This window comes from Nerophis ophidion, linkage group LG25 (assembly GCF_033978795.1).
Source record: "Nerophis ophidion isolate RoL-2023_Sa linkage group LG25, RoL_Noph_v1.0, whole genome shotgun sequence".
Lineage (NCBI taxonomy): Eukaryota > Metazoa > Chordata > Actinopteri > Syngnathiformes > Syngnathidae > Nerophis > Nerophis ophidion.
In genome coordinates, this window is record NC_084635.1 from 35,994,223 (window position 1) to 36,020,722 (window position 26,500).

The 26,500-nt window shown below is 39.4% G+C and overlaps 1 protein-coding gene across 1 annotated transcript in view; it reads left to right on the forward strand.

Annotated features, from left to right (window-relative positions):
* The window catches only part of gpc5a (glypican 5a), a 316,105-nt gene that overhangs the window by 202,464 nt on the left and 87,141 nt on the right, over positions 1-26,500 (forward strand). Inside the window, 1 exon segment of the mRNA XM_061887058.1 lies at positions 1,550-1,712. Within this exon segment, the coding sequence (XP_061743042.1) occupies positions 1,550-1,712 (163 nt within the window).

Here is a 26,500-nt window from a genome sequence, read left to right on the forward strand (position 1 = left end):
ATATATATATATATATATATATATATATATATATATATATATATAAATGTGTGTATATATACATGTGTTGTGTGTACATATACACATACATATATAAATATGTATGTATACATATATATTTATAAACATATTTAAATATATAAACGTATATGTGTGTGTGTGTGTGTGTGTGTGTGCGTGCGTGTATATATATAAATCTGCATATATATACATATTTATAAACATATATTTAAGTATGTATACATATGTGTGTGCGTGTATATATAGAAATGTGTGTATATATATATAAATGTGTCGTGTATGTATACACATGTATCTGTATCTATACATATATAGGTATATATATATATATATATACACATAGGTAAATAAATATGTATGTATATATACATATTTATATACATATACTGTATGTGTTTATATACACAACACATTTAAGTATATATGCACATTTATTTATGTATATATATATATATATATCCATCCATCCATTTTCTACCGCTTATTCCCTTTTGGGGCCGTGGGGGGCGCTGGCTCCTATCTCAGCTATATATATATATATATATATATATATATATATATATATATATATATATATATATATATCCATCCATTTTCTACCGCTTATTCCCTTTCGGGGTCGCTGGCGCCTATCTCAGCTACAATCGGGCGGAAGGCAGGGTACACCCTGGACAAGTCGCCACCTCATCACAGGGCCAACACAGATAGACAGACAACATTCACACACTAGGGACCATTTAGTGTTGCCAATCGACCTATCCCCAGGTGCATGTCTTTGGAGGTGGGAGGGGCCTATCTCCAGGTGCATGTCTTTGGAGGTGGGAGGGGCCTATCCCCAGGTGCATGTCTTTGGAGGTGGGAGGGGCCTATCCCCAGGTGCATGTCTTTGGAGGTGGGAGGGGCCAATCCCCAGGTGCATGTCTTTGGAGGTGGGAGGGGCCAATCCCCAGGTGCATGTCTTTGGAGGTGGGAGGGGCCAATCCCCAGGTGCATGTCTTTGGAGGTGGGAGGGGCCTATCCCCAAGTGCATGTCTTTGGAGGTGGGAGGGGCCAATCCCCAGGTGCATGTCTTTGGAGGTGGGAGGGGCCTATCCTCAGGTGCATGTCTTTGGAGGTGGGAGGGGCCAATCCCCAGGTGCATGTCTTTGGAGATGGGAGGGGCCTATCCCCAGGTGCATGTCTTTGGAGGTGGGAGGGGCCTATCCCCAGGTGCATGTCTTTGGAGGTGGGAGGAAGCCGGAGTACCCGGAGGGAACCCACGCATTCACGGGGAGATATTGGTTTGAAACAATTAAGAATCGTTACAAATAAGAGTCGTAATTGTTTAAAAAAATAGAACATGGAACAACATATTGATCCCATTCTTTTATTGGTATCAATTACGTGTTTACCGCCATATATATTAATATCATAACATATTACAATTTTTCCATCACCAATTTTAACTGGCATCCGCACATAAACACTGTCGGTGCCATCATTAAGTACATATTGACCGCCGCCTTGCTTCTTGTTTTTTGCATCGCAGCTGCTGCAAGGAAAGTCCATTCCTAAACTGGGGACCTTAGACCAGATCGAGACCGGAAGCGGGGACGTGGAAGGACGATACAGCGGTGACTGCGACGACGAAGACGGCTGTGACGGGTCGGGTGGTGGCAGTGCCAAGAAGAACATCCTGAGAGTATCTAAAGGTAAGTTTCAGTCTCAGTCTCAGTCTGAGTCCCTCCAATGAATGAAACACTGTACAGTATAGTGGTTGGTATCAGTGTCATACAGGGATACAACTGTGTCCACTATCGATATCCGTTGGTTGTATTTTGTATTGTGCAATATTGGAAAAGACTTGATCAAGTGAAATTGGTAAAAGAGAGAGAACACTGCTAGGTATAAAAAACATATCGGAAAAGACTTGATATCGGCTTTTTATCAACAGTTTCCGATGTAGGATTATACTTTGAAGTCAATATCCGAATGTCCTCCAATAAACGCACATTTTCCCGTATTCCAGTCGAGTCATTTACAAAAAGGTAAACACTGCTAGGCTATAGGCTACTAGGGGCTAGCAGATACACAGCAGCTGAGCGCACAATAGCACACAAGCTAGACATAAGTATCTTTAGATAAACTATGCCAATATCATGAGCTTAAGATGAGTGGAATATTTGTGACCACTAGATGTCGCCAAAAACAATTTACAGCTTTATTTGAAGACAACATATGTCTAGCTTGTGTGCTATTGTGCGCTTAGCTGCGGTGTAGCTGCTAGCTCCTAGTAGCCTATAGCCTAGCAATGTTGACCTTTTTTGTAAATGACTTGACTGAAATACGAGAAATTGTGCGCTTATTGGAGGACTTCCGGATGTTCATTTAAAAGTGCAACCTACATTGGAGACTTTCGATAAAAAGCCGATATCGTTCAATATGTTTTGCTGGTATCGGACCAATACACTTTGACAAAGGTGCCGCTCTAGACTGCAATGTAGTTCAGCGAAGGACAATTATTATGTATGCCCAGCTTGTGTGCTATTGTGCGCTTAGCTGCTGTGTAGCTGCTAGCGCCAAGTAGACTATATGACCCAGCATCTTTACTTTTGCACTGGTACTTGTATCAGACATTTTAGATGCAAGTCGATATCGTTTGACATCTGCTGATACTTGGTGATACCAAGTGCTCGTTCACGTGGATTTTAGTCGGTTCTTTCGTGCTTTAGTATTTTTTGTTTTATTCCCCCCTGTTTTTGGCACAAGAGTGGGGCCGGACAAGCAGTCCTGCCCCCCCTCCCACACCAGACATCCGATATCAATACTGGAACGATACACGTCTAGTCTTTGTATCGCTACACTAGGAAGGGGATTCATACAGCCCACAGTCGTCGTGGTTTACCTCTGTGTGTCTTAACCATAGGGCCACAAGTGCTTCCGAGAGGGCCGCGGAAAAATATCACTTTCTCAGCTGTGGTCCGTTTGGGCCGCATCGGTACTCTGTTGTAATACACTTTTCCACCACTTGTTGCTAGAATAACACTATTGAAAAAAAAAAAAAGTCTGGAGCTAAAGTCATGAAGAAGTTTCTCAAGCGCAAAAAATATGACCAAAGTGGTGAAGTTGTATTTTAATTTGCACTTTCATTTTGTTGACATTTTATTTAAAGAACGCACATTATTTGTTAGAATGTATTAATTTTAGCGCCGTGTTATCTGAAGTAAATGTATTTTTAATCAGTTTTTCTGTTGCATTTATTTGGTTAGTATTTATTTTTCTAATCAGCCTGACCTAAGCCTCGATAATAACCTTTGTGATTAACTCACGGTCTCATATCATTTGACATTATGAATTCAATGTTCATTTTTACTTGGGCCCCTGTAGTGAAAGAGTTGAGCCCTGAGGACAATATGGTTAAGAACCACTTATTTAGCAGACTGATGAAACGTGACAAATTTGGGGGGGGGGGGGGGGGGGTTGAAATATCTACTTGGCCACCAGATGGCAGTGGAGTGTTGAATATCATAAAATATATTTTGTGGCAATTCCAACTTTGTAGCGTGGCACTTTCCCTCATTTTCAGCAGACTGCATTCCTTATAAGAAATACAAAAAAAAAAGTTATACATCTGCTTGATTTGTGATTTTAAAACAAGTTATCTATGAAGCGGATCACTGTAAAAATTGCAAGAATTTTGCGGTAAGAAACTGGCAGCTCAATTGCTAGAACTTTAGCGTTGAAAAATTGTTTTTTTCCATTTACAGTAATAGACCGTAAAAACAACAATCGTGGATTTCATGTTGAAAAAAACAGCAGATGGCAGTGGAGTGTTGAATACCTTAAAATGGGTTTTGTGGCAATTCCAACTTTGTAGGGTGGCGCTTTCCATCATTTTCGGCAGACTGCATTCCTAATAACAAATACAACATAAAATAAAAAGTTGAATATCTGCTTGATTTGTGATTTTAAAACAAGTTATCCATGTAGCGGCTCACTGTAAAAATTGCAAAAATTTTGCGGTAAAAAACTGGCCGCTCAATTGCTAGAACTTTAGCGTAAAATAACAGTTTTTTCCATTTACAGTAATACACTGTAAAAAACAATTGTGGATTTCATGGTAAAAAAACAGCAGATGGCAGTAGAGTGTTGAATATCGTGAAATGTGTTTTGTGGCAATTCCAACATTGTAGCGCGGCGCTTTCCATCATTTTCAGCAGACTGCATTCCTAATAACACATACAAAAAAAAGCGTTGAATATCTGCTTGTTTTGTGATTTTAAAACAAGTTATACATGAAGCGGTAAACTTTAAAAACTACAATAATTTTGCGTTAAAAAATTAACGCCTTGATTGCTAGAACTTTAGCTTAAAAATATGTTTATTTTTTTTCCATTTACAGTAATAGACTGTAAAAACAACAATTGTTGATTCAATGGAAAAAAAAACCCATCAGATGGCAGAATATCTTAAAATGTGTTTTGTGGCAATTGTAACTTTGTAGCGTGGCGCTTTCCATTCTTTGCAGCAGACAGCATTTCTAATGACAAATACTAAAAAAAAAAAATGTGTTGAAAATCTGCTTGATTTGTGATTTTTAAACAAGTTATCCATGAAGTGATACACTGTAAAAACTACAATCATTTTGTGGTAAAAAAAATCGAACTTTAGCGTAAAAAAATCAAGTCATCCATGAAGTAGTACATTAAAAATTACGATAATTTTGCAGTAAAAAATTGGAACTTTCCCGTAAAAAAAGAAACTTTTTTTTTTTTTTTTACAATCGTGATATCGTGCTAAAAATAGCAACTCAGTCGCTAGAATTTTACTGTAAAAAAATGGATGTTATTTTTCTATTCTCACTAATACATTGTAAATACAACTGTAGATTTTACGGGAGAGCCAAATGAATCCCTTCCCTGCTGTACAATTTCGGACCTTTTTGTTTTAGCGTTAAATGTAGAAAAGTTACAGTGCTAAAGTTAAAAAAAAAACTAAAAAAAAACACCAGTGATAAATCCTCCAAATTTGACCTTTATGTTCCATCATACTCCATAAACTGCTTCACTTCGTCTTACATTCTTCTTGCTGCATGAAAATTGAAAAGTTTCGTTGAATGAGTGAAGCAAACCGGAAGTAAAAAGGTATAAAAGTCTGTCTTAATAAGAATCATCCCAGACTCCCGTTTATGACCGACATGATGATAGTCGTGAAAGATAATAGTTTCAATGGAGACATTAAGGCAATCAAGGCACATTATTTAAAAATGATGACTCCACGGAGGAGCAGTAACCCCCCAAAGAATGCCTCGCCTCCCCGCTCTCGTCCTTAAACACGCTAACCGCTGGATTCATCCTCCCAGTCTTGTTGCCGGTGGCGACAGCGAGGGTGGGGGCCCGGTGGTCATCCAAACAAGTCACTCTCACAGTGTAAAATGTTCCCTCTGCCGCCTGACAGTCCGTACGGAGGGAAGACTGCTTTACTGTCCGTGACAGCACGGCTGCCCTGGTTCTTGTCGCCCGCCAAACAGATTGTGTGTTTACACGCCGCTGTGTGCTATCACCTCCACGCCACAGGTGTCACACCCAAGGTTGGGGAGGGGGTAAGCCTGGATAAAATGTGCGCCAATAAAGTACAATGGACACTTTCTTTCGGTTTGACAGGAAAAAAATGCGTGTAATGCTTGAAATTGCATACCTAATATTGCAACAAATATTATATTACCATATATTTCAAACATTTTTTTTATTAAAATAAAAACAAATATGCTTGACTTATGATTTTAAAGCAAGTTATCCATGGAATTGTACGCTAAAAACAAACAAAAAAACTGCCGAAACATTTACTTATATGACACATTCCAAAACAACCTTCCCTAGTCATAGTGAAAAAAAAAGAGAACGTTTGGACACCCTTTATATACAGAAATACACAATTAAAACAACCGTGGATTTCACGGGAAAACAGCTCAGTTATTTAACCTTCAAATAAATGTATAGTTTTTATATTTACAGTAATGGACTGTAAAGACAACAAACGTAGATGTGTTGGTAAAAAAACTGGCAGCTCAATTGCCAGAACTATACTGTAAAAAAACTGTGGTACCGTTTTTCCATTTGCAGTAAATACACAGTAAAAACAACAATCATGGATTTTATGGGTAGAAAAAAACAAAAACCGGCAGCTCAGTCACCGGAATTGAACGGTAAAACAACTTAAGCATCGTTTTTCTATTTAAAGTTATACACTGTAAAAAGAACTATACATTTTACAGTAAAAACATTGTTACTGTAAATAAACCCTAACTTTGGTACTGTTTTTACATTTACATGAGTGTAACAATGTATTGCAGCGCGGAGTGCTTACAAATTAACCGATCAACATTTACTTATATGACACATTCCAAAGCAACCTTCCCTAGTCATGGTGCAAAAAAAAAAAGTTTGGACACCCTTGATATACAGAAATACACAATAAAAACAACCATATATTTTACAGGAAAACAGCTCAGTTATTTAACCTTAAAATAAATGTTGTATGGTTTTTATATTTAGAGTAATAGACTGTAAAATCAACAACTGTAGATGTTACGGTAATAAACTGGCAGCTCAATTGCCAGAACTTTACTGTAAAAAAACTGTGGAACAATTTTTCCATTTGCAGTAAATACACCGTAAAAACAACAATCACAGATTTTACAGGTGAGTGTAACAAAGTATTGCACCGCGGAGTGCTTACAAATTAACGATCAATGACCCTTGAACGTATTCTAAAATAATAGCGCAACATTTACTTATATGACACATTCCAAAACAACCTTCCCTAGTCATGGTGCAAGAAAAAAAAAAGTTTGGACACGCCTGATATATACAGAAATACACAATTAAAACAACCATATATTTTACAGGAAAACAGCTGAGTTATTTAACCTCAAAATAAATGTTGTATAGTTTTTATATTTACAGTAATAAACTGTGAAAACAAAAACTGTAGATGTTATGGTAAAAAACTGGCAGCTCAATTGCCAGAACTTAAACGTAAAAAAAAAACCTGTGGTGCCGTTTTTCCATTTGAAATATATACATCGTAAAACAGCAATCACGGATTTTATGAGTAAAAAACAAAACAAAAACAACAGGTCAGTCACCAGAATTGTACGGTAAAATTTTTGGTGTCGTTTTTCCTTTTAAAGTTATTCACTGTAAAAGGAACTTTACATTTAACTCGTTGAGAAATTTTGTTTTTTAACTGTTGGAAAATTTGCTCACGCATTTTTTCACAAAGTGGTGACAGCCCGCCCCATCTTTGTTTGTGAATGAATGAGCTTTTATAGCCAATCATGGCACACACCTGTTCCCAATTAGCCTGCTCACCTGTGGGATGTTCCAAATAAGTGTCTGGTGAGCATTCCTCAACTTTCTCAGTCTTTTTTGCCACTTGTGCCAGCTTTTTTGAAATACGTCGCAGGCATCAATTTCCAAATGAGCTAATATTTGCAAAATAAAACTGTTTCTCAGTTCGAACTTTAAGTATCTAGTCTTTGCAGTCTTTTCAATTGAATACAAGTTGAAAAGGATCAGCAAATTATTGTATTTTGTTTTTATTTACATTTTACACAACGTGACAACTTCACTGGTTTTGGGGTTTGTAGATCACCATAAACCCAACAGAGTTTTAAGATTGTAAACATTGGTCATCTTTTTCCTTTTCAAAATGAGCTATGTATTTTTTGTTTGTTTTGTTTTTGTTAATATGCAACATTTGCTAAATATTGCTTACATAGTAGTTCATGAAAAAGTGATGAAGGTACATATTTGTATTTAGAGATGTCCCATAATGGCTTTTTTTGGCCAATATCTGATATTCCGATATTGTCCTACTTTTAATTAACGATTCCGATATCAACCAATACCGATGTATACAGTGGTGGAATGAACACATTATTATGCCTCATTTTGTTGTGATGCATTAAACAATGTCACAAGGTTTTTCAAAATAAAACAACGCAAGTTATGGAGAAAAAAATGCCAACATGGCACTGCCATATTTATTATTGAAGTCACAAAGTGCATTATTTTTTTAACATGCCTCAAAACAGCAGCTTGGAATTTGGGACATGCTCTCCCTGAGAGAGCATGAGGTGGTTGAGGTGGGCGGGGCTGGGGGGAGGGGGTAGCGTGGGTTTATATTGTAGCGTCCCGGAAAAGTTAGTGCTGCAAAGGAATCCTGGGTATTTGTTCTGTTGTTTATGTTGTGTTACAGTGCAAAATGTGTTTGTCATTCTTGTTTGGTGTGGGTTCACAGTGCGGCGCATATTTGTAACAGTGTTAAAGTTAATTGTACGGACACCATCAGTGTGACCTGTATGCCTGTTGACCAAGTATGCGTGGTATTCACTGGTGTGTGTGAAAAGCCATAGATGATATGTGAGTGGGTTGGTATGCGAAGGCAGTGCCTTTAGGGTTTATTGCTGCCTTGTACTTCTCCCCACATCCATGTACACGGCGGCGTTTTAAAAAGTCATCAACTTTACTTTTTAGAACCGATACCGATATTTTACGATATTGCATTTTAAAGCATTTATCGGCCCATAATATCGTCAGTCCGATATAATCGGACATCTCTATTTGTATTTATTCTCCCTGGACACACAGTCACGTCACTAAACAATACAAAACAAAACATAAAAAGTATTTTTGTCATGTTTTGTGGTCGTGTTCTGTTTGCTTTTGGACTTATTGTGCACTCTTGTTTGTTTTTGTCACGCACCTGATTCACTTGGACTCACACACTTTTTAATCACCACAGCCCTATTTAAGCCTGTAGTCGCCAGGTAGTCAGCCTGGCGACATCACCCTCTGCACATCCTTGTTGCTCCTTTTTCGTTCCAAGTAAGTTTTCGTCATTCATGCCATAGTTTGCAAGTTTTGTTTTATGTCCATAGTTTACGTTATAGTAATAGTGCGACAGTCCCTTGCTGTCGTCGTGCGGGTTCCATGGACCACTCAGGAAGGACATTGCTTAGCAGGTTTGAGTCTTGTTTATTCTTTCAATAACTCAAGCTTGTCTGCGGTCGGGTCGCTTTTCAGCTCCTTCTCTCCTGCTCGCTCCTCATTCTCTTTCAGCCGGGCACGTCATCGCTGTCTTCGGCTCGCTCTCTGTCGCTCTCGGTACTCAGGTTCTCCAACTCCTTCTGCCCCGATTTCTCCTCCTTCTCCCCTTTAATACACTGCGAGGAGGTATGTTGATTGTCTGCCGGTGCGCAATCCATGCACCTGAATTAGATTGCGGCGGCGTCACTCCCAGCACACCCCGCCTTTTCCGCCTCCTTGCCGCCATCTTGGGCAGGGCTCCAGCGTGCTCTGCCCTGGTGTCGGCCCGTCAGCTCTCTCCACGAATATTTTTTGTTTTTTTGCCAAGTTTTGTACCTCCGCCGTGAGCGACTTTTGTTAGTTCCTTTTTTGAGTTATGATTAAAAGATGTCATTACTTTCACGCCATGTCCGGTCCAGTCGAACACAAACCACACCACAGTCCCAGCCTTGACACTTTTAAACCTGAAACATTTCAAACCGTCAACTACCGTACATCAGTTTGAGTCTTTTATGACGACACACAATTAACCTTTACTCACTTTTTCAGCATTTGTCTGCTTTTTTTATTTTATTTTTATGAACACATACAACTTCAGTGCAATCTGCCAGATGCACACACAGAATCTCCTGCAACAACAACAACAGAAGGAGATGATTCTGCTCGTATTTAGTGAGCTCTTTCAAATCTGGGCTTCTGGGCTTTTAACCACTAATATCACAGTCAAAATGAAAGCTTGTTCCCATAGGCACCAAAAACTGTTAATAATGTTTAGACAAAAGTGTATATTATATTGTATATTATTGATGCAAGATGGCGGCGCCCGGACGGGCTGCGCTCTCGAGGAGCTCTTGCTAAAGATGGAACATTTGGCAGAAATACCGGACAATTCCACAAACTTTATGGCTGGCTCACATCGTGGTCACTCCGTGATCACGTACGACCGCCAGACACTTCTGGATGTGGACGAATCGGGCCGTTTTGGACTGATAGACGCGGGCGTGCTAAACATGCTAACTAGCATGGGAATACATCGGCGGCTACATCCAGCGGCCTGTGAAGCAGGGGAGTCTAGTAGCAGCGGGGGCCGTCTACGGAGCAGACGCCAGCGGTGTGTTCGGAAACGCGGATGCCGAGCGGGGCTAAAAACAAAGCAGAAGGCTAATCCCCACAGAACACCACTTCCCTCCATCCCGAAGACGGATTTAGATGGAAAATGCGAGACTACTGGTCTGGGTAAGGAGTCAGTTAAATTAGAACAAGTTTTTTCTGCTTTGAGTGTTTCAGAGTTGGACATGTGTTTTACCGAGGTGGCTAACTATGATGTGTGCAGTTTATCAAAGCAACAAACAAACAATCGGAAAATTCCTGTCGTATCAATTCCTAGATATGGTCGTAACTATACTAAATGCACTGGGCATAATAAACACAACATTATTAATATTGCTACTACGGATAATTTGATCAAAAATTCCCTAAAACAGCCCACTACCTATAATATAGGTTTTTTAAACATAAGATCATTGTCTCCTAAAACGTTGTTAGTTAATGATATTATCAGAGACAACAATCTTAACGTCATCGGTCTCAGCGAAACCTGGCTTAAACCAAACGACTTTTTTGCGCTAAATGAGGCATGTCCTCCTAACTTTACACATGCGCATATTGCCCGTCCGCTCAAAAGGGGTGGGGGGGTCGCACTAATATACAACGAAAACTTTAACCTTAGTCCTAACATAAATAATAAATATAAATCGTTTGAGGTGCTTACTATGAGGTCTGTCACACCGCTGCCTCTACACCTGGCTGTTATCTACCGCCCCCCAGGGCCCTATTCGGACTTTATTAATGAATTCACAGAGTTCGTTGCTGATCTAGTGACACACGCCGATAATATAATCATAATGGGGGACTTTAATATCCATATGAATACCCCATCGGACCCACCGTGCGTAGCGCTCCAGACTGTAATTGATAGCTGTGGTCTCACACAAATAATAAATGAACCCACGCATCGCAACGGTAATACGATAGACCTAGTGCTTGTCAGGGGCATCACCGTTTCCAAAGTTACGATACTCCCGTATACTAAAGTATTGTCCGATCATTACCTTATAAAATTCGAGGTTCAGACGCATGTTCGTCAAACTAATAATAATAATACCTGCTATAGCAGCCGCAACATTAATACAGCCACAACGACAACTCTTGCTGACCTACTGCCCTCGGTAATGGCACCATTCCCAAAGTATGTGGGCTCTATTGATAACCTCACTAACAACTTTAACGACGCCCTGCGCGAAACCATTGATAACATAGCACCGCTAAAGTTAAAAAAGGCTCCAAAAAAGCGCACCCCGTGGTTTACAGAAGAAACTAGGGCTCAGAAATTATTATGTAGAAAGCTGGAACGCAAATGGCGCACGACTAAACTTGAGGTGCACCATCAAGCATGGAGTGATGGTTTAATAACTTATAAACGCATGCTTACCTTAGCTAAAGCTAAATATTACTCAAATCTCATCCACCGTAATAAAAACGATCCTAAATTTTTGTTTAGTACGGTAGCATCGCTAACCCAACAAGGGACTCCTTCCAGTAGCTCCACCCACTCAGCTGATGACTTTATGCAATTCTTTAGTAAGAAAATTGAAGTCATTAGAAAGGAGATTAAAGACAATGCGTTCCAGCTACAACGGGGTTCTATTAACACTGACACGATTGTATATACGGCGGATACTGCCCTCCAAAATAGTTTCTCTCGTTTTGAGGAAATAACATTAGAGGAATTGTTACAACGTGTAAATGGAATAAAACAGACAACATGTTTACTTGACCCTCTTCCTGGGAAACTGATCAAGGAGCTCTTTGAATTATTAGGTCCATCAGTGCTAAATATTATAAACTTATCACTCTCCTCGGGCAGTGTTCCCCTAGCATTCAAAAAAGCGGTTATTCATCCTCTTCTTAAAAGACCTAACCTCGATCCTGACCTCATGGTAAATTACCGACCGGTGTCTCACCTTCCCTTTATTTCAAAAATCCTTGAAAAAATTGTTGCGGAGCAGTTAAATGAACACTTAGCGTCTAACAATCTATGTGAAACCTTTCAATCCGGTTTCAGGGCAAATCACTCCACGGAGACAGCCCTCGCAAAAATGACTAATGATCTATTGCTAACGATGGATTCTGATGCGTCATCTATGTTGCTGCTCCTCGATCTTAGCGCTGCTTTCGATACCGTCGATCATAATATTTTATTAGAACGTATCAAAACACGAATTGGTATGTCAGACTTAGCCCTGTCTTGGTTTAACTCTTATCTTACTGATAGGATGCAGTGTGTCTCCCATAACAATGTGACCTCGGACTACGTTAAGGTAACGTGTGGAGTTCCCCAGGGTTCGGTCCTTGGCCCTGCACTCTTCAGCATCTACATGCTGCCGCTAGGTGACATCATACGCAAATACGGTATCAGCTTTCACTGTTATGCTGATGACACCCAACTCTACATGCCCCTAAAGCTGACCAACACGCCGGATTGTAGTCAGCTGGAGGCGTGTCTTAATGAAATTAAACAATGGATGTCCGCTAACTTTTTGCAACTCAACGCCAAAAAACCGGAAATGCTGATTATCGGTCCTGCTAGACACCGACCTCTATTTAATAATACAACTCTAACATTTGACAACCAAACAATTAAACAAGGCGACACGGTAAAGAATCTGGGTATTATCTTCGACCCAACTCTCTCCTTTGAGGCACACATTAAAAGCGTTACTAAAACGGCCTTCTTTCATCTCCGCAACATCGCTAAAATTCGCTCCATTCTGTCCACTAAAGACGCTGAGATCATTATCCATGCGTTTGTTACGTCTCGCCTCGACTACTGTAACGTATTATTTTGGGGTCTCCCCATGTCTAGCATTAAAAGATTACAGTTGGTACAAAATGCGGCTGCTAGACTTTTGACAAGAACAAGAAAGTTTGATCACATTACGCCTGTACTGTATATACCTTTATATACATATATACATACATATATACCTATACTGTATATACCTTTATATACATATATACATACATATATACCTGTACTGGCTCACCTGCACTGGCTTCCTGTGCACTTAAGATGTGACTTTAAGGTTTTACTACTTACGTATAAAATACTACACGGTCTAGCTCCATCTTATCTTGCCGATTGTATTGTACCGTATGTCCCGGCAAGAAATCTGCGTTCAAAGGACTCCGGCTTATTAGTGATTCCCAAAGCCCAAAAAAAGTCTGCGGGCTATAGAGCGTTTTCCGTTCGGGCTCCAGTACTCTGGAATGCCCTCCCGGTAACAGTTCGAGATGCCACCTCAGTAGAAGCATTTAAGTCTCACCTTAAAACTCATTTGTATACTCTAGCCTTTAAATAGACTCCCTTTTTAGACCAGTTGATCTGCCGTTTCTTTTCTTTTTCTTCTATGTCCCACTCTCCCGTGTGGAGGGGGTCCGGTCCGATCCGGTGGCCATGTACTGCTCGCCTGTGTATCGGCTGGGGACATCTCTGCGCTGCTGGTCCGCCTACGCTTGGGATGGTTTCCTGCTGGCTCCGCTGTGAACGGGACTCTCGCTGCTGTGTCTTGGATCCTCTTTGGACTGGACTCTCGCGACTGTGTTGTATCCATTGTGGATTGAACTTTCACAGTATCATGTTAGACCCGCTCGACATCCATTGCTTTCCTCCTCTCTAAGGTTCTCATAGTCATCATTGTCACCGACGTCCCACTGGGTCATTATTGTCACCGACGTCCCACTGGGTGTGAGTTTTCCTTGCCCTTATGTGGGCCTACCGAGGATGTCGTGGTGGTTTGTGCAGCCCTTTGAGACACTAGTGATTTAGGGCTATATAAGTAAACATTGATTGATTGATTGATTGATTATATATACTATTATATATATAGTATTTATATAGGTGTGTGTGTGTGTGTGTGTGTGTGTGTGTGTGTGTGTGTGTGTGTGTGTGTTTGTGTGTGTGTGTGTGTGTGTGTGTGTGCGTGTATATGATGGACGTATGTGTATTTTGGGTATATGCATTTGTGTATGTATGTGATTATGTGTGTATGTATGTATGTGTATATATATATATATATGTATATGTATGTATATATATGTATATATATATATATATCTATATATGAATTGTATAAATGTGTGTGTATATATGTGTGTACATATGTATATATGTAAGTGTGTGTGAATTTAAATGTATTATATATAGATAATATATAGCATCCACGCAGCAACCACTGAACTGAATTATATATATTATTGTATTGTATATTGTAAATATATATATTGTATATGTATAGGGGTGGGACCTAATAAGTGGACTTCTTCCCACTCCCTTTTGAGCCAATCTTGACATCTACAAAAGATTTGTCACATGTAATGTTTTCAATGTAGGTGTAAAAATAATGTATTTATATATTTCTTTTGTATTTTATGTCATTCTCTTGTTTTGTTTGCATGGCTCAAAATAAACCATTCATTCATTCATTCATTCAGCCTTGATATTGCTACTCCTAACTCTTGCTCCGTGTAAAGCTGGGATCCGTGCCTTGTTTTTATCGCAGCAATAGTCGGGGGGAAAAAAAAAAAAAACACCTTACAAGAGATACAATGACATAAAACACAAACCAGTCTTTCTTCACGGTGAATCCAACGCTTAAGTGTGCTTAGTCGTACTTCCTGCTCTCTTTAATCTGTTTACTGTCACTTACAAACTAATATTTCATGGATTGAGCATTTACAAGTACACACACACACGAGGTGTGGTGAAATTATTCTCTGCGTTTGACCCATCACCCTTGATCACCCCTTGGGGGATGAGGGGAGCAGTGAGCAGCAGCGGTGGCCACGGCCGGGAATCATTTTTTTGGTGCTTGGACCCCCAATTCCAACCCTTGATTCTGTGTGCCGAGCAGGGATGTAATGGCTTCCATTTTTCTAGTCTTTGGTATGACTCGGCCGGGGTTTGAACTCACAACCTACCGACCTCATGTGGGACGGTCTAACCACTAGTCCACTGAGCAGGTCATCTGCCATAAATACTAGAGTGTAGACAAAAATAAAGAACATAGCCCCTGCTGCTTTTTTGATATTTTTCCTTTTCAAAACCAATACAATATACTGTATTTTCCGGACCATAGGGCACACCGGATTATAAGGCGCACTGCCGATGAATACTCTATTCAGGTCTATTCAGGTCTATTCAGGTCTATTCTCATAAAAAAGGCACACCGTATTATGGGGCACATTAAAGGGGTCATTTTATATTTTTTTATTTCAAACACTTTCTTGTGGTTTACATAACATGTAATGGTGTTTTTTTTGTCAAAATTCAACACCAGAAATGTGTCCCATGAAAAACCATCCGACCGGAACTCTAATAACTAAAGTTCCTTGGGTGAATAATGTAAAGTCACTACACCGGTATGTTTTAGCGCTTTCATGGCGAGTTTACTGACAGATATAAGTAAGAACTTTACACTACTTTATTTTAGAAATGGCAACAGCGGAGGATGAATGTCACATAAAAAGAAGATAGCGAAAAAGAAGAAGCTCACTAACTATGTCGTTGGCACGCACGCAAATTTTCAGGACTTATGCAGATCCCAAATACAGATCAGCAGGTACCAGAAGGTAGGAAAAGTTGCTTTTGCATAGTATTGCGAAACACAACGCCAGATAATGTCTTAACTTATACACACACACACACAGCATAATAATACTCCTATGTTGAAGCACAGTACAATCCATCAAGCGGTGCGGCTTCATAGCGTACCAAAGTCCTACTAAAACATTTTGATGGATTTTTGAGTACAGTGTGTAATGTTCTATATTTTCAACGGAACATACACAATGTTGGTGTTGTTCACTTGTCATATTGCCATCGTAGGGCAGTCTACACATGTCTCTTATGTTTGACTGCCATCAACTGGTCACACTTATCAATACACCATGTACCAAATAAAATAGCTCTGAGGTCGGTAAGCTCAACCAAACGTATTAGTTAGGTTAGGCGCACCGGGTTATAAGGCGCACTGTCGGGATTTTAAGTAGAGATGTCCGATAATATAGGACTGCCAATATTACCGGGCGATAAATGCTTTAAAATGTAATATCGGAAATTATCGGTACCGTTTTCAAAAAGTCAAATTTATGACTTTTTAAAACGCAGCTGTACGGAGTGGCACATGGACGTAGGGAGAAGTACTGAGCGCCAATAAACCATAAAGGCACTGCCTTTGCGTGCCGGCCCAGTCACATAATATCTACGGTTATTCACACGCACAAGTGAATGCAACACATACTTGGTCAACAGCCATACAGGTCACACTGAGGGTGGCCTGATAAACAACTTTAACACTGTTACAAATATGCGCCACACTGTGAACCCACACCAAGCAACAATGGCAAACATTTTCGGGAGAACATCCACACCATAACACAACATAAACACAACAAAACAAATACCCAGAACCCCCTTGCAGCACTAACTCTTCCGGGACGCTACAATATACACCCCCCGCTGCGCTCTACACCACCTCAACCCTGCCCCCCCTCAACCTCCTCATGCTCTATCAGGGAGAGCATGTCCCGAATTCCAAGCTGCTGTTTTGAGGCATGTTATAAGAAATATGGCAGTGCCATGTTGGCATTTTTTTCCATAACTTGAGTTGATTTATTCTGGAAAACTTTGTTACATTGTTTAAAGCATCCAGCGGGGCATCACAACAAAATTAAGCACAATAATGTGTTAATCCCAAGACTCTAAATATCAGTATCAATTGATATCGGAATCGGTAATTAAGAGTTGGACAAGATCGGAATATCGGATATCGACAAAAAAAGCCATTATCGGACATCTCTAATTTTAAGTGCGCCTTATAGTCCGGAAAATACGGTATGCAATATTTACCACAAAAAAAGATTTCAAAATAAAATATTGTATGTGAAGTAATTGTCGCCTTGAGTATGTCAATAAGTCATAAAAATCCTGTCACGACTTGGACTTGGGCGTGGATTGTTTTCCCGAGGTGCAAAGCGGATAGAGTGGACACGGCGTGAAGGTAATGACATCTTTTATTTCAACACTAACTACAAAAAAGGAAGCAAACAAAAGGCGCGCACAATGGCGGAGAACAAACTTGACTAATGAAGCAAAACTTGCACAAAGGCTGAAACTATGAACAATAAACAAAAACTTAGTTGGCATGGAACTGTGAAACATGACATGAAGCAGAGTAGAGGTAACAAGGCATGAGGTGAGAAGAGGTAATAGATGGTGATGTTGCCAGGATGAACAACAGAAACAGACTGGCTTAAATAGCATTGACTTGATCAGTGAAAACAGGTGTGCGAGTGCAAAGCGTGAGACAGGTGCGTGACATGAGAAAACAGGTGAAAACTGATGGGTAGTCATGGTAACAAAACAAACAAGGAAGTGCAAAAACAGGAAATGATTGTCCAAAAAACAAAACATGATCACACAGACATGACAAATACTGATTTTAATGGATCATTATTGTTTTGAGCAATGACAGTTTTAAAGTAAAAAACAGCCTGAATGACATCTTTGTGTTAATATTGCAACATTTACATGCCACTTTTTTGCCCTTTTATTATAATTTTATGCTTTTTTTAAATGTTCCTTTTTAAAAAAACACCTGCTCTATATCTGTTAAACCCCTCATGGTAACATAAGCCAGCCCATGATGTTCCTGTTATATTTCAGGTTAAAAACAAGTTGCAAAGGAACCCTTTTAAATGACATCATGACTATTAAGATGTTCCTGTTTTATTTTTTAAAAAAAGTTGCAAATGACGCCTTTTAAATGACATCGGGACTATTAAGATGTTCCTGTTTTATTTTTGATTAAAAAAAGTTGCAAATGCCCCCTTTTAAATGACATCGGGACTATTAAGATGTGCCTAACGATCTGCTAAATAATGCAAGAAAGCATTTTGGTGCAGCATATTGCTTTGGAAGCAGATTTTTTTGTCTGATTATAACACATTGTTCTGATCGGACTAGCAAGCTGTGCAAATTTGCTCCAGCTGCACGGAATGATTGAAGAGTCAACTCATTACACCTCAGAGTGGAAAGTAATTATTGTTTTTGCCGTTGCTAATTACAAACTGGGAAGTTAGAAAGTTTCTGGATTTATGGACACGATGCTTACTTTTAAAAGCGGTTGACACGACAATAAAATACTAAACACCGACAGAGTGACACAGATTCTGAGGTTAAAACATGCTACACATGAATGAACATTTAGAGCAACGGTGTCCAAACTACATTTTGGTCCTCGAACATCCCTCTCGAGTGTTTGCATATGATGTTTAAATATACAGTATAGTGGTTTGATAAGTGTCAATTATTCTCCATTCTGTGGAAAATATGAATAACTCAGTTTGAAGTGTGTTTTCTAGGGAAAGTGTGCACAGTGTTTACTTACCGGTATATGACCCAATCCAAACAACCTTCCCTCATCATGGCACAGAAAAATAAATTCAAGCAGCAAAAACAATGAACAAATGTGGTCACACATAACACAACCTGCTCACTGAATTTTGTGGATATCACAAAAAACGTCCAATTAGCATAAAAAGTTGTAAATTACACCCGTTTAAATTCATTGCAAGGTATGATGGGAAACACTCTCCACTGTGGTCCATGTTTGACTTCGAGCTGCTTAATATTTCTGATTGATTACAAAGCTTTAAGAAGGTCGTCACGGAAGTAAACAAGGTAGGAGTTGGACTTTCACATCCTCTTAATTGATCAAAATACTTATTAATTATATATCCATTATATTATTAAACTATGAACATATATTCACGCACACACACACACACACACACACACACATATATATATATATATATATATATATATATATATATATATGTATATGTATATGTATATGTATATGTGTAGGTGTGGGAAAAATCACAAGACTACTTCGTCTCTACAGAAGTGTTTCATGAGGGGTTCCCTCAATCATCAGGAGATTTTAATGGAAGCATTCACATGCCATGGTTTATATAGGGCACAGAGTGGGTGGGTACAGGCAGGCATAGGGTGTGGTGATTGGCTCATGTGTTACCTAGGAGGTGTTTCCGTCTGTGGCGGCATGTTGAAATGATTTCACTGCGCTTGTTGAGGGATGACAGGTCAGGGTGATATATAATAAACAGTTTCTCTTTTAAGCATAGGTTGCATCTTTTATTACCACTGTTGTAAGGTGTGCTGGATGCAAGAATTTGCCATGTTATTGAATATTCAACATTATTCTCTTTGAGGTTCCAAATGTGTTTGCTGAGTTCTGTAGAATTCCGTAAAGTCTGGTTTCTAAAGGAGGCCTTGTGATTATTCCATCTTGTTTTGAACGCTCCTTCGGTTAATCCTACGTACGTGTCGGATGTGTTAATGTCCTTGCGTGTTACCTTTGCTTGGTAAACGACTGATGTCTGTAAGCACCCCCCGTTGAGAGGGCAATCAGGTTTCTTGCGACAGTTACATTCCTTATTGGTTTCAGAGTCGTTTAGTCTGGGGGTAGGCAGTGCTTTTGCAATTGCTTTGTTGTGGTTTGAAATGATTTGTTGCATGTTATTCATACAGCTGTAGCTCAATTTAATGTTGTTCTTGTTGAATATTTTCTTAGGGTGTTGCCTTTGGGGAAGTGTTTGTCAATTTCAGGTGACTACCTCTTGAAGCTCTTCTACAGAATGCTACAAGTGTGTGTGTGTGCGTGCGTGCGTGTGTGTGTGTGTATGTATATATATATATATATATATATATATATATATATATATATATATATATATATATATATATAAAACGCAGTTGCGGACAAAGGGGACTACCTCTTGAAGCTCTTCTAGGGAATGCTAAAAGTGTGTGTGTGTGTGTGTGTGTGTATATATATATAAAACACAGTTGTGGACAAAGGGGTGTACCTCGCCCCATCCTTTCTTGTGAAAGACTGAGCATTTTTTGGGAAGCTGTTTTTATAGCCAATCATGGCACCCACCTGTTCCCAATTAGCCTGCACACCTGTGGGATGTTCCAAATAAGTGTTTGATGAGCATCCCTCAACTTTATCAGTATTTATTGCCACCTTTCCCAACTTCTATGTCGCGTGTTGCTGGCATCAAATTCTAAAGTTAATGATTATTTGCAAAAAAAAAACTTTTATCAGTTTGAACATGAAATATGTTGTCTTTGTAGCATATTCAACTGAATATGGCTTGAAAAGGATTTGCAAATCATTGTATTCTGTTTATATTTACATCTAACACAATTTCCCAACTCATATGGAAACGGGGTTTGCACATACATACATAGATACATACATACATACATACATACATAGATACATACATACATACATACATACATACATACATACATACATAGATACATAGATACATACATACATACATACATACATACATACACACACTACGTGAGTCTTTGTGTATGCATCAACGTACATCCAAGTTGAACTGAAATGCCGTTTAAAATCTAATTTGCTTCCATTCTCTGCAATGATCTATAATCCCCCTCCCCCGTCTTTGAGCTTTATCAGCAGAACATGCCGTCGATGAAACAGCCCGATAACAAAATAAAATAAGATAAGATCGATGCCAACAATGGGGGCCTGATTTAAGGGATTATCCTCATTAGGCGGAATTTTGTTAACGTGATCGCCGTGTGAAGGTGACAAGAAGCAAGAAGGCCCAGGTGGGACGTCACTTTAGCCCGAGGACTAAGGTGACAGTTTGAGTGGAACTAGTCAGGGATGCTGGCTTCACTAACACATGACCACTCTAGTCATCCTCCTCATTCTACTATCAGCACACTCAGTAGTCACAAATATATATTGGTACTTCTCTTCAAACAGCACTTTCATCCCAGAGTTTGGAGTCCAAATGGTCTTTATTCATCTTTCCTTGGATAACGATGACACAGGCGACTGAGAACCTTCACTAAAACGTTATTGCACGAGTGGGATGTGGAAGGAGCTCAATTTCCTACACCCATTTTATAAGTCTGCCCTCATTTTTCTCATGACTGCCTGCAAGGGCGAATGGACTAAGAAATAACTCTGATGTTCAGGCCCTAGGCCTTTTTTTTGTGGCCCGAAACAAGATTTAGTTTGTGGGCTCATTTGGGTCTTTAGAAGGTGGTAGTTGCTGACTGCAGCCTAGTGAGTATTGTAGTAGTACCTTTGGTGACCAGGAGTAGATTTAGGAATAAGTTTGTTCATGGAATACACAACCAACCCAATTGTTGTTCAATTACGTTTACAATGACATAATAGTTGAGGCCATTCCTGAAAGAATTGCGTGTGAATGCTCCAATGCTGACGTTGAACTGGAATCCTGGAAATGTTTTAAAGTCGGTGAACCAGAGCACACAATTCCCAAACCGGCGGAATATTTTCAAGTTGGAACCGTTTGAATCAGATGCAAAATGTGGAACTTTGAGGAATGTCCCATTGAAATTTCCCCAGAGTTTGGGATATGTTTTGAAAATGGTAAAGAACTTGAATGGTCTGAATGAGTTGAAATAATGAAAGTTTGAAAAATGGCCAATTCATTTTGAATGGGAAAAATGTCCCGGGAAACTTGGGAATTTTGAGACTTTTTCAAGGGAAAGCTCGCGATTCCCGAATAGGCTGAATAAATTGAAGTTCAAAGAGTTTGAATCGGGTGAAACGTGGAAAATAAAGCACGCCAAAATCTGGAGAAGAAGTTGAAGAAGTTTAATAAATAGACTAAATGAGGCAATTCCTGAAGGAATTGCGTGTCAATAAATGGGGATTTTGGAAAAAGCGGGAATTTTTGGGGAAAATGGTAAAGAACTTGAATGGTCTGAATGAGTTGAAATGGTTGGTGTAGGAATTTTTCAAATCGGTCGAGAAATGTTGAAGTAGTAACATTTTTTATTGAGAAATGGTATTAAGGAATTCCTGGAATTTCGGGAAAACTGGGAATTTTTCCATTTCACAAAACTTAGTTTTTTTGTCCTGATTAAGAGGAATGTTTGGACGGTGGAACGGTTGAAGTGGGTTGAACAATGTGGAAGGAGTAGTTGCCAAATAAAAGGGTTTAAAAAAATGTGCATTCTATGAATTCCTGGAATTTTTTTGAACTTGGAAAACAAATAATTTGAATGTGCAGGATGAGTGGAATATGTTGAAGGTAGAAAGTTTGAATCGCTTAAAATATCTGGAAATGGTGGAAGTTTGAAAAATGGCCAATTCCTTTTGACTGGGAAACATGTCCCGGAAAACCTGGAATTCTGGGAAATCATGGAATTTTGGGAATTTTACAATGAAAAGCCCGCGATTCCCGAATAGGCTGAACAGTTTGAAGTTGAAACGGTTTGAATCGGGTGAAACGTGGAAAGTAAAGCACGCCAACATCTGGAGAAGTTGAAGAAGTTTAATAAATAGACAAAATGAGGCAATTCCTGAAGGAATTGTGTGTCAATAAATGGGGATTTCCCCAAAATTTGGGGATTTAGGAAAAAGAGGGAATTTTTCTGGAAATTGGTAAAGAACTTAAATGGTCCGAATGAGTTGAAATGGTTGGTGTAGGAATTTTTTAAACCGGTCGAGAAATGTTGAAGTAGTAACATTTTTAATTTAGAAATGGTATTTAAGAATTCCTGGAATTTCGGGAAAACCGGGAATTTTTCCAGTTCACAAAACAACTTAATTTATTTTGTCTTGATTACAAGGAATGTTTGGACGGTGGAATGGTTGAAGTGGGTTGAACGCTGGGGAAGGAGTAGGCGCCAGAAAAAAGGGATTTAAAAAAATGGGAATTCTTTGAATTCCTGGAATTTTTTTGAACTTGGAAAACAAATATTTTGAATGTGCAGTGGCCTAGTGGTTAAAGTGTCGGCCCTCAGAAGGGTAGGTTGTGAGTTCAAACCCGGGCTGAGTCATACCAAAGACACTAAAAATGGGAGCCATTACCTCCCTGCTTGGCACTCACTGTCAAAGGTTGGAATTGGGGATTAAATCACCATCAGTGATTCCTGGGCGCGGCCACTGCTGCTGCTCATTGCTCCCCTCACTCTCCCCAGGGGGTGATCAAGGATGATGGGTCAAATGCAGAGAATAATTTCGTGTGTGACAATTACTGTTACTCTAACTTTAGTATTTTTTCTAATCAGTCTGACCTGAGCCTAAGATTTGTGAGTTAATTTAAAAATGATCTTTGTGTTTGCTTTCATATCATTCAACAAGGTTGTAAACTGCACGCTGGCTATATATTATTACATTTGATTAAAGTCAAGAGTAAAATCTCTAAGTCGGTGTTGAAATTGGAGTGGACCCCGTGCCCGTCTGTAGTGGAAAAGTTGGGAAGGTTAAGAACCAGGATGCAGAGTGTTACTAATGCAGAGTGTTACTAATGCAGAGTGTTACTAATGCAGAGTGTTACTAATGCAGAGTGTTACTAATGCAGAGTGTTACTAATGCAGAGTGTTACTAATGCAGAGTGTTACTAATGCAGAGTGTTACTAATGCAGAGTGTTACTAATGCAGAGTGTTACTAATGCAGAGTGTTACTAATGCAGAGTGTTACCAATGCAGAGTGTTACCAATGCAGAGTGTTACTAATGCAGAGTGTTACTAATGCAGAGTGTTACTAATGCAGAGTGTTACCAATGCAGAGTGTTACCAATGCAGAGTGTTACTAATGCAGAGTGTTACTAATGCAGAGTGTTACTAATGCAGAGTGTTACTAATGCAGAGTGTTACTAATGCAGCGTGTTACTAATGCAGAGTGTTACTAATGCAGAGTGTTACTAATGCAGAGTGTTACTAATGCAGAGTGTTACTAATGCAGAGTGTTACAAATGCAGAGTGTTACCAATGCAGAGTGTTACCAATGCAGAGTGTTACCAATGCAGAGTGTTACCAATGCAGAGTGTTACCAATGCAGAGTGTTACCAATGCAGAGTGTTACTAATGCAGAGTGTTACTAATGCAGAGTGTTACTAATGCAGAGTGTTACTAATGCAGAGTGTTACTAATGCAGAGTGTTACTAATGCAGAGTGTTACTAATGCAGAGTGTTACCAATACAGAGTGTTACCAATGCAGAGTGTTACCAATGCAGAGTGTTACCAATGCAGAGTGTTACCAATGCAGAGTGTTACCAATGCAGAGTGTTACCAATGCAGAGTGTTACTAATGCAGAGTGTTACTAATGCAGAGTGTTACTAATGCAGAGTGTTACTAAAGCAGAGTGTTACTAATGCAGAGTGTTACTAATGCAGAGTGTTACCAATGCAGAGTGTTACCAATGCAGAGTGTTACCAATGCAGAGTGTTACCAATGCAGAGTGTTACCAATGCAGAGTGTTACTAATGCAGAGTGTTACTAATGCAGAGTGTTACTAATGCAGAGTGTTACTAATGCAGAGTGTTACTAATGCAGAGTGTTACTAATGCGGAGTGTTACCAATGCGGAGTGTTACCAATGCGGAGTGTTACCAATGCAGTGTTACTAATGCAGTGTTACTAATGCAGAGTGTTACTAATGCAGAGTGTTACTAATGCAGAGTGTTACTAATGCAGAGTGTTACTAATGCAGAGTGTTACCAATGCAGAGTGTTACCAATGCAGTGTTACCAATGCAGAGTGTTACCAATGCAGAGTGTTACCAATGCAGAGTGTTACTAATGCAGAGTGTTACTAATGCAGTGTTACTAATGCAGTGTTACTAATGCAGTGTTACTAATGCAGTGTTACTAATGCAGAGTGTTACTAATGCAGAGTGTTACCAATGCAGAGTGTTACCAATGCAGAGTGTTACCAATGCAGAGTGTTACCAATGCAGAGTGTTACCAATGCAGAGTGTTACCAATGCAGAGTGTTACCAATGCAGAGTGTTACCAATGCAGAGTGTTACCAATGCAGAGTGTTACCAATGCAGAGTGTTACCAATGCAGTGTGTTACCAATGCAGAGTGTTACCAATGCAGAGTGTTACCAATGCAGAGTGTTACCAATGCAGAGTGTTACCAATGCAGAGTGTTACTAATGCAGAGTGTTACTAATGCAGAGTTTTACTAATGCAGAGTGTTACTAATGCAGAGTTTTACTAATGCAGAGTGTTACCAATGCAGAGTGTTACCAATGCAGAGTGTTACCAATGCAGAGTGTTACTAATGCAGAGTGTTACCAATGCAGTGTTACCAATGCAGAGTGTTACCAATGCAGTGTTACCAATGCAGAGTGTTACCAATGCAGAGTGTTACCAATGCAGAGTGTTACTAATGCAGAGTGTTACTAATGCAGAGTGTTACTAATGCAGAGTGTTACTAATGCAGAGTGTTACTAATGCAGAGTGTTACCAATGCAGAGTGTTACCAATGCAGAGTGTTACCAATGCAGTGTTACCAATGCAGAGTGTTACCAATGCAGAGTGTTACCAATGCAGAGTGTTACTAGCCACCTCCACAGATCACTACCCAGTCAAGTAGCCGATAACAGGATTTGAAAAGATCATAACCAGGAATATGATGGGAAATTATTTCAGACCAAATGTGTGCCTCAGCATTAGTGGGATCTATTGCTCCACATTGTGGGTGTTTGTTTGTGTGTGTGTGTGTGTGTGTGTGTGTGTGTGTGTGTGTGTGTGTGTGTGTGGGTGTTTGTTTGTGTGTGCATACTTTAGTTCTGACTGCAACCCACTTAGCTGGCAGGTCCTGGTAATTTCATTGGTTTTTAAGGGATAACTTTGCGTAGGTAATCACATGAGGCGCATGAGCCGTCTAATTCCAATTTGGAAGAAGGCAAAAGGTCTCAAATCAGAGGGGTTAACTCGCCGCATGATGATAATTAAACACCCAAGGTGATCAAGTAAAGCCGTGTTTGCAAAGTGGTTTTGCCAACATCTCCATGATGTTTTATTAATCTGCTCCCGGCTGTCAGATTCCGACTAACAAGCATCGGGAGGCTTTGCGATGATGCAATTAGACGCGGCAAAAATGCTAACGTCTGCATGCTTGCAGATCTGGCCAGCCACGTTTTTTATATCGCCCTCGACATCCTGGAAATAATATCTATCAATAAACTACAATATATTCTTTTATTAAAATAGGCACGTTCTTTCTAATTTGACCGACAAAATTGCATGTACTGCATGAAATTGTGTTCATTTTAAACCGTAATTGTATTTGATATTACAACAAATGTTATATCATCATATAACTTAACATGTTTTTTTTTTTATTAAAATAAAAACATTTTCATATCTGCTTGATTAATGATTTCAAAGCAAAGCAAGTTATTAATAAAATTGTACACTGTAAAGATTTTGCCATAAAA